At 41.0% G+C, this 9,671-nt stretch overlaps 1 protein-coding gene across 1 annotated transcript; it reads left to right on the top strand.

Moving 5' to 3' along the window:
• The first annotated feature begins 1,836 nt into the window (after window positions 1-1,836).
• Window positions 1,837-9,671, top strand: LOC126607461 (uncharacterized). The gene is made up of 10 exons (XM_050275044.1): window positions 1,837-2,197; window positions 2,412-4,858; window positions 4,942-5,046; window positions 5,170-5,322; window positions 5,750-5,913; window positions 6,043-6,190; window positions 6,287-6,409; window positions 6,504-6,591; window positions 8,795-9,225; window positions 9,340-9,671. Exons 2-9 carry the CDS (start codon window positions 2,513-2,515, stop codon window positions 8,959-8,961), a joined length of 3,294 nt encoding a protein of 1,097 aa, XP_050131001.1. The 5' UTR covers window positions 1,837-2,197; window positions 2,412-2,512; the 3' UTR covers window positions 8,962-9,225; window positions 9,340-9,671.

The raw sequence follows: 9,671 nt of genomic DNA, 5'->3' as shown, positions 1-9,671 counted from the left end.
TCCTTAGTTTACATGTTAAGTCTCAGCGTCGAAATGTGGTTGAACGAATTTCATTCAATCCTGTAATGTTCATGATATAAATGAAATTCAATTACTTTCGTTTTGGACTGTTTATTCTCTCAGTTCCCAAATAACTGGATAGTACTTCTTTAAAGTTTTCCATTGATCGGTGTTCTGTGCACTGACCCTGTACGGTTCCTAAGATAATATGCCCCTTGTCGAGAACCTTGTGCATGATAAAAGGACCTTCCCAATTTTGCGACCATTTCCTGTATTTGGGATCCTTGGTTCCAATTGGAAATATTGTTTGCCATACTAAATCCCTCTCACGGAACATCTTTTACTTTACCCTTTTGTTGTATGCTTATTTTCTTTTGGTGCAACAAGCAAGTTGCACGCGTTTTTAGCCAAATATCATCTAAATCTTCCAATTCTTACATCATTGCCCGATTATGTTCGACGCTTGTCATTCTGTTGGGCAACTCTTGAAAAATTGATGGGGCAGATTGACATTGTGCCCATACGTTAAAGCATGGGGAGATATATTTTCGAAGGGAAAAAACAAAAAAAAAAAATCAAAAGTGGGAGTTTGCAGCCGCTGTGCACGTGATGGAAGGCTCAGAAGGAAGAAGGCATGTCCCAAAATTCCCAAGGAGTTAGGGTGCGTTTGGTACGTGGGACGGGACGGAACAGAGTGGGACGGATGCGTTCCGTCCCACGTTTGGTGCGCTTAAATTGTGTGGAACGCCTGTCCCACGGAACGAAAATGGGTTAAATTTTGGTTCCACATACCCCCCCTGGAACGGGTTGTTCCATCCCGTGGAACACAAATTTATAATTTTTTGGACAACAATACCCCTCATCTTTTTCATTAATTCCACTGTCTACCCTTCCTCTCTCTCCCGTAGCCTCCCTCTCTTCGAATTCGTTCCTCTCTCCCGTAGCCTCCCTCTCTTCGAATTCGATCCCAGCAAACCCATCTGAACCCAAACAATGGCTTCCAGCAAACCCATCTGAACCCAAACCATGGCTTCCGGTTCAGTCCCTTCGCGCTCTACCTTCTTCTCTAGCGCCGTCACCTCCGCGCTCAACCTCTTCTCCGGCGTCGTCACCTCCGCGCTCCACCTTCTTCTTCGACGCTCCGACCTCCTCGTCGAGGCGATACTAATCACGATCCGGTGACGGCAGTGAAGACTGAAGAAGATGGTGTTGTGGGTAGACAAGTACCGACCCAAAACCCTAGACCAGGCAATTGTCCACCAAGACATCGCCCAAAACCTCAAGAAACTCGTGCAACTCTACCCCTCCCTCGTCAATTTCAATTCCCAATTTCTACGATTTCATAACCCTAACTTCTTCTTGTGCAAATTGCAGAGCAGGATTGCCCCCATTTGCTCTTTTATGTCGTTGGGCATTTTGTTCAATTTCACTTTTTTTTTAGTTTAATTTTGTAAGTTTTACAGTAAAAATGGTTGTTTGAATATGAACTTTCGAGATTCAAATCTTCTGTAGATTGATTTTTATGGGTTTGATTTACTGAGATTGATTTTTACTGGGATCAATCTGGGCATGCGAAGAACACGAAACGTATGGAAGAAGAGAAAGCAGAGAAACGGGAAAGAGAGGGAGAGTCAAATAAAAAGGGTAAGTTAGTCATTTAATCCCGTTCCGTTCTGTTCCATCTTGCTAGTACCAAACATGACACGAAATCTTTGTTCCGTTCCGTCCCGTCCCGTCCCGTCCCGTTCCGTCCCGTCCTGTCCCGTTCCATCCCGTTCCGTCCCGTCTGCGTACCAAACGGTACCTTAAGGTGCTAGAGGAGAACGCGAATAGCAAGGAGTGTCACGTGGCACACTACCTGGCACTCAGGCATCGCATCTTGGAATCACGCGACCCAAAGCGAAGCGAACCAAACCACCACTCCGCGCCTATGGCGGTCCTTCCTCTTCCCCTTAATCTCCTCCCCTTTCCTCCCCATCGCCTTCACCTCCTCCTCCTTTATCCTCACCCAATTCACACGTAAATTCCACTCTTACTTTTCTCACGCCTCTGCAACTCTGTTTGCTCTATCGCCGCCTGCTCGCAACTCAGGCAGAGGAGGCTGGAGACGCGCGTCTGTCTGCAACCCAAAGGTTCCATTTTCCGATTGGAATTTGGGTTTTGGCATCTGCGTTTTGCCTTGTTTCTCATTTTCCAGGTACCCATTTGATTATTCTTTGATTTGGTTATTTGGATTGTGTTGAATTCGGATCTAAATTCGACAAAATTTGCAACTTTAGGGGTTTATGTGGTGTTATTTTGATTGGTTGTTGGCTAAAATTTGGTTCTTTTGATTTGGTTTTGGTGAAATTGTTTCAATGGTGGGCGGGATTGGTGTTCGGGAATATTATGGCTTATTGTGGTTTTGATAGAGTTGTCATAAATGGAGGATGTTAATGAAGTTGATGAACATGCTTATGATTGTCGGCTCAAATATTCGATATTTGGAAATTATATGGTGTGACCGATACTCATGTGTAACAAAGGAATTGAGTGCTTAAGTGACTCCGAGAACCCAATTAATCATCAGGCTGTGTACTTGATGGATAGCCCTTCCGCTACCCCCCACTTTGGTTCTAATTCCACTGCTGCTCTGTCCCCCAATTTGAATGAGGGGAATCCGCGCGTTAAGTTTCTGTGTAGTTTTTCGGGTAGTATATTGCCCCGCCCACAAGATGGGAAACTCCGGTATGTGGGTGGAGAGACGCGAATTGTGAGTGTTCCACAAGATATCAAGTTTGAGGAGTTGATGAACAAGATACGGGAGCTTTATGAAGGGGCAGCAGTGCTCAAGTACCAGCAACCTGATGAGGACCTTGATGCTCTTGTCTCGGTTGTGAACGATGATGATGTGACTAACATGATGGAGGAGTATGATAAGTTGGGATCTGGCGATGGTTTCACTAGGCTCAGGATTTTTTTGTTTTCGCATCCTGACCAAGATAGTTCATCGCACTATGAGGGTGATGAAAGGGATAATGAGAGGAGGTATGTCGACGCTCTCAATACTTTAAATGATGGCTCCGAATTTAGGAAGCAGTATCCTGAGTCCCCTCTTATTAATCCTGTTGATGATCTCCATATAGCTGAACAATTTTTTAGTCCAATAAGTCTTGAGGGTTGCCTTCATAGCCAGAGAAATTGTGATATATCCATGGCTCAATACAACTTGCATCAGCTCAAGATACCTCATGCAGGATCGGGGCAACACCATCAACCAATTAGTCAGAGGTATAACGAAATGGAAGCTCCTTGGAGTCCTGCATACTATTCTCCTGGGCATCATGGGCACATTGATTCAAGACCAATGGCAGAGTACCGTATGCCGTTTCCAGATGTAGCCGATAAATGTTTAGATAGACTGCCTGAAGAATATGCACGACAGCCATTGAATCATCAGCCTCCATATGAACACCTTTCTGAGAATGTTTCATTGCTTCCAAGTGGAGCTATAGGTGGTGAAAAGTCAGGATTTCCGGGTAACGTTTTTCATGGAAACAATGCTGTTGAAGGAAACAGTATTTGTGAACACTGCCGGATGGCTTTCCAGAGAAACCAACCACATTTTGAGCAACCAAACATGGCAAATGGATTTCAGCAGGTTCCTAATCCAAGCAGCGAGGGTACTCCAAATAGAGAGACTTTCATGATGAATCCAGATGCAAAGTTGCACCATGAAATATACGCAAGTGAACAGAATAATGGTCCTCCTCATTTTAATGAGACTCCAAATCATGAAAGAGGGTGGGCTCAACATCATCATTTGAATTGTCGGACCGAGGAAACAAGACCACATGCTTCTGGAGCTGGGAAATTGAATGATCCTTACATTGTAGATGGTCCCAACATGAATTTGCCTCTTGGCCCTAATATGGTGGATGGCCATTACATCTCTTCCAATTATGTTCATCACCGAGCTGGACCTAAAGTGGGAAATGAAGTGTTTCACGAACGATCTGTGGCTGCTCTACCCAATGTACACATTGCTCCTGTAGAAGAGCGTGGTGTTCGTTATGGAAATCTTCCTTATGCCTATGGAGGAGATAATATTTATCTGGGGTCTCATGGACATGCACCTGGACATGCAGTATGGAGAAATGTTCAGATCCCAATGCATGCTGCGCCTCCTCATGAAGCATCCGTTTCTGCTCCACAAGTGAATGGTTCTGTTAATGTGGGATATTTCAGACGTGAGGATAGTCCAAGGTTTTCCATTGCATTAGACAATCAAAATATTTGGGTTGACTCCTCGCAGAAAATGTTAGGTTTGGAAGGGAAAGCTGTTCCTCCAGACTATTCTTATGGGCACGCTGTGAAGTTGAACCCAAACGCACTTTGTCAAGAAAATCATCAAGCATTTCCTCCAGAACCCATTCAGTCCACACCTGATATGATAAATTGTGCTATTCCTTTGAACCCCGTAGCCGGAGTTGTAAGGTTGGAGGAAAAGAGTTCACCTGGAGTAAATGAGGTGAATATTGTGGACAAGGTGGAGAACTCTGAAACAGAGGTTATAAACCCAAACAATCATTGTGATAAAAGTGGTGGTGTGGTATCTCTTGAGTCGATAAATTCAAATTTCAGTAAGCTTGCAGAAGAAAGTGGTAATGCTGGCAAAACAAGTGACGAACATCAGTCTACTCGTGAACTTTTAAAGCTTTCTGTTAATGATTTGAGTTTCATACCGGAGTTGATAGCTTCTGTTAAAAAAGCTGCACTAGAGGGGGCTGAGGGGGTAAAAGCCAACATTGAAGAAAGTACTGATCCTGAGAAGAGTAGTTCAATAGGCAAAGAAGCAGCTGGAAAAAATTTGGAACCGGTGAGAACTATATGAAAAGCCTTTCAAATGAGATTAGATTATGGGTTTTCTTTTTGTCTTCTTAATGTGTTGTTGTTTTATAGAACACTCCTCGAGAAAGGGAATTGGATTGTGATAGTGATAATCTAAACAATCCCAAAATCGAGCCAACAAAGGCGGAGGCAGAAGCTATTGCCAAGGGATTGCAGGTTTCTTTTTGCAGTCATCATAGTGTCATTTTTAAGTCCTACATCCATATTTCCCATACTACGTTTCTTGGTCTTTCATGCGGTTTTATTTTAACTGCATGATTGTGTTTTTCTTTTTGACAGACAATAAGGAACGATGATCTAGAGGAGATCCGAGAATTAGGTTCTGGGACTTATGGGGCTGTGTATCATGGGAAGTGGAAGGGGTCTGACGTAGCAATAAAGAGAATAAAATCCAGTTGTTTTGCTGGGAAACCATCAGAAAGAGAACGTTTGGTAACAACTGAGCACTCCTCTTTTTTTCGAATTTTACAGTTTCGTATAACCTATTACATAGCACCTCCTTGTTTGTCCCATTTGTGGGCTGCCCTATATATTGTTAGTTCCGTCATTTTATGTGATCTTGGTTCTTGCAAATTTCAGCTGTGGAAATAGTGACTGTATGCTAGCTGATATCGTAATAATAATTACACCATTCATTTAATATGATTCACGTTTTGGAGATTTAGTCATTTTAAAGGAAGTTGTCAGGGGAGTAATTATACTTCATGAAATGATATGTTAATCTGTAATATTGTCAGTCACTTTTTTGAACTGAAGTTATTGAAATATGTTGTCGAGGGAGACATTATTCTTCCTGAAATGGTATGTTCTTCATATTATCATCTGTGGGTGTGATAATTTTTCTTTTTTGTCTTCACAGATTGCGGATTTCTGGAAGGAGGCTTTGATACTGAGTTCATTGCATCACCCAAATGTTGTTTCCATGTATGGTATTGTGCGCAATGGCCCTGATGGATCTTTAGCAACTGTGACTGAATTCATGGTTAATGGTTCTTTGAAACAGTTTTTGCAGAAAAAAGATCGGTAAGTAGTTAGTTTTCCCGGAAGGAATATTTCTAATTTTTTCTATTGGTTTCTTCTCAATTTCTATATTTAAGGGCTTTCTTATCTTTGCTAGTATATGATGAATCTGTTGATTATGCCATTGATCAGAACAATCGATCGTCGTAAAAGATTTATCATAGCTATGGATGCTGCATTTGGGATGGAGTACCTGCATGGAAAAAATATAGTGCATTTTGATTTAAAGTGTGAAAATCTGTTAGTGAATATGAGAGATCCACAGAGGCCTGTATGCAAGGTTGGATGATTTAAATATCAAATTCTGTCACCTCCTTTCCACTTTCTTAGCATGCTTTTCTTTTTGGGACTCATATGATGTGTGTACGTTCTTTAGATTGGTGATTTGGGATTATCCAAAGTAAAACAACAGACTTTAGTGTCTGGAGGTGTTCGTGGAACTTTACCCTGGATGGCACCTGAGCTTCTTAGCGGGAAAAGTAACATGGTAACAGAGAAGGTAATGGTGAATTTACCCTTGGAACATATATTTAGTATCACTAATTTTCTCAGTCTTCAGATTGTTATCTCATGTGTTATTTTCAATTTTGTAGATTGATGTTTACTCATTTGGGATTGTTATGTGGGAACTGCTTACGGGAGAAGAGCCATATACAGATATGCATTGTGCGTCTATAATTGGTAAGAATCAATGATTTGTAGGCATATATTCTGTTTTTTTGTCGTAATATGTTCTCTCCGTTTCTTTTCAAAATGTTGTCTCTGGGTCCCTCATTATTTATTTAATAATACAACACCAATCTCTGAGAACGTACTTATAATTGCGGATGCTGATATTCCGTATTTGATGCGAGCTTATATGCAATCAGATGTCAACTCCATTTGTCTTCTAGCTGAAATTCTGTTTCTGTCATGTAAAATCCATGTAAGATCTAACTTCACTTTATATATACGATTGCTGGACAATTGACAGAACAAAGTTGCTTGTCATCTGTTCTCTTTTCAGTCATTTGTTCAGGCATTGCTTATGTGAAACAAATAGTAGAACTTGAACGTGTTCTTAAAGAAACCCCCTATCTTTAAGACTATTTTCATACACTCGGCAATATAACATCCTTTTGCTTGTTTGCAATAAAAAGCGTATGATAGGGTCCCAAGAGACATTCTCTGGAGGATTTTAGAAAAGAAAGGAGTACGAGTAGCATATATTCAAGCAATAAAGGATATGTATGATGGAGCAAGGACTGCCGTAAGAACTCATGAAGGACAAACCGAAAGCTTCCCCATAACTGCAGGCTTACATCAAGGCTCATCTTTAAGTCCTTATCTTTTTGCATTGGTAATGGATGAGTTAACGTGACATATTCAAGATGATATTCCTTGGTGTATGCTTTTCGCAGACGATATAGTGTTGATAGATGAAACTCAGGAATGAGTAAATGCGAAGCTTAACCTTTGAAGAGAAGTGTTGGAATCTAAAGGTCTTTGCCTAATTCGGTCAAAGATAAGAGTATATGGAGTGCAAATTCAGTGCAAACGGAGGCTCAAATGAGTTAGGGATGAGGATTGGAGATCAGGAAGTACCAAAGCAAAGAGCGATCGTTTTCACTACCTAGGATCTATCTTGCAAAAAATGGAGAGTTGGATAGAGACCTCAACCATAGAATACAAGCTGGATGGATGCAGTGGAAGAGTGCATCGGGTGTGTTGTGCGACTGTCATATGCCACTAAAGCTCAAAGGAAAATTTTAAGGAAAACTAACGAAAAGTCCTCTAAAGCTTTAGTTTTTAATCAAAAGGACAAAATAAAGGTGTAAGTGAATAGTATCATGAGTGACTTTTCAAGGTAAAAATATCCTTAATGTTAAAAGTGAACAGTACAGGGAGTGTTTTATTAAGATTCCCAAAATTTTATAGGACAACAATAAGGCCAACAATGCTTTATGGCATGGAATGTTGGGCGGTGAAGCATCAACACGTACATAAAATGAGTGTAACGGAGATGAGAACGCTTCGTTGGATGTGTGGGCACACGATAAAGGATAAGATAAGGAATGAGGATATTCGAGGTAAAGGAGGAGTAGCCGAAATTGAAGGATAGATGAGAGAAAATCGGTTACGGTGATTTGGGAATGTGAAACGAAGGCCTACAGACGTTCTAGTTAGAAGATGCGATTACGTGACAAAAGTTTATGGCCAAAGGGGTAGAGGAAGACCTAGGAAGACTTTGGAAGAGACTCTAAGAAAAGACTTGAAGTACTTGGATCTAACTGAAGATGTGGCACAAAATTGAGTGCAATGGCGTTCTAGGATTCATACAGTCGACCCCACTTAGTTGGAAATGGCTTTGTTGTTGCTGTTTGTATCAACTATCTGTCTTGCAGTTCGAATTGTAAATTTCATGTTTTGTTCAAATCGTCCACTGTATTTTTGTCGTCCATTCTGATACACTTAGGAATTGGTCTAGTAACTTGTAGATATATGCTAGGAAGAAAAACAAAGTATCCTTTTCCTTTTGTATTAGTAATTTTGCATTATCCGACAGCAGTCATCTCTCACTCCAATTACCGGTGCCTTTGCGGACTTCTTGTCCGCTCTTGCATTTTTATTGTTTCTTTGCAATAAAAATTTGGTTCTTCTTCAAAAACAATTCCAATTACCGGTGCTGTCTTCGTCCTTATGTCAGTCCATGACTGAGCATCTTACGGCAGTCATCTCTTACACAGACCTGTTTTATAGCCGTGCTTGAGATTTTATATGAATGGTTTGCATGCTTCTTAATCTAGGTATTAAATGCCCATACAGCATCCACAATTGAACGATACCAGTCAAGGATGCTACAGTATTTAGTTCTGATCTGCAATCTGTTTTGTTTTGCTTGCAGGAGGTATTGTGAACAACACGTTGCGCCCTAAAATTCCCACGTGGTGCGACCCAGAATGGAAGTCTTTGATGGAAAGTTGTTGGGCCTCTGATCCTTCCCACAGGCCATCGTTTTCTGAAATTTCTCAGAAGCTAAGAAATATGGCTGCTGCAATGAATGTGAAATAATTCCAGTCTCGATGAAGTTGATTTGCTTCTTGCATTGTATGTTAGCCAGGACTTAGCCGAAGAGGAAATAAATTTTAAGAATAGATTTTGCAGTTTAAGGGCAGCACTGGTTTCCAAGTATATTGAGGCTAATAGTGTATATTTAAGCAACCTAATGTATACTGCTGTGAAATGGTAATTTTCTTTGGTAAGCGCTGGATATGCGCTTTGCAGTGGCTTTTACCTGGAAAAGGCTTCCATCATACACGAAGCGGAGCCATGATGGTACGATCAAAACGTGTGTCCATTTATTTATTTATATTTTCATCTGGACTTGTATCCCCTTACTCTGTTGTCACACTCCATATTAATGCAGTCAATTTTGGCCCTTTCATGCAGGTTTATAAGTTACTTTGGTTGAGACCAGAATGGCGGTCCCGCTGTCGAAGCTGAACCAAGGTCGCTTCCGAATGATGTGTATATACATTAAATGTTATTACCATGTTTGAAAGCCTATATCATGAGACGTTAATGACGCATTATGCTCCCAAAATTTACGCAATTGAACTGTTGTTCTTGCTCGTATTCTGGGCCTCTGCTTAGTATCCTAGATACTACAGCTAGGGACATCTGTTTATATGTTCCAACTTTTGCCTTGGCTCTACGAATGTAAAAAGCACGATTATCTGTTAGAACCTCTTTACACTGTTAAAGTCTTGCTTCAGTGTTTA

This window comes from Malus sylvestris, chromosome 16, assembly GCF_916048215.2.
Source record: "Malus sylvestris chromosome 16, drMalSylv7.2, whole genome shotgun sequence".
Classification (NCBI taxonomy): Eukaryota; Viridiplantae; Streptophyta; class Magnoliopsida; order Rosales; family Rosaceae; genus Malus; species Malus sylvestris.
Note: the sequence above shows the minus strand (reverse complement) of the source record. Positions and strands in the feature narration are given on the sequence as shown.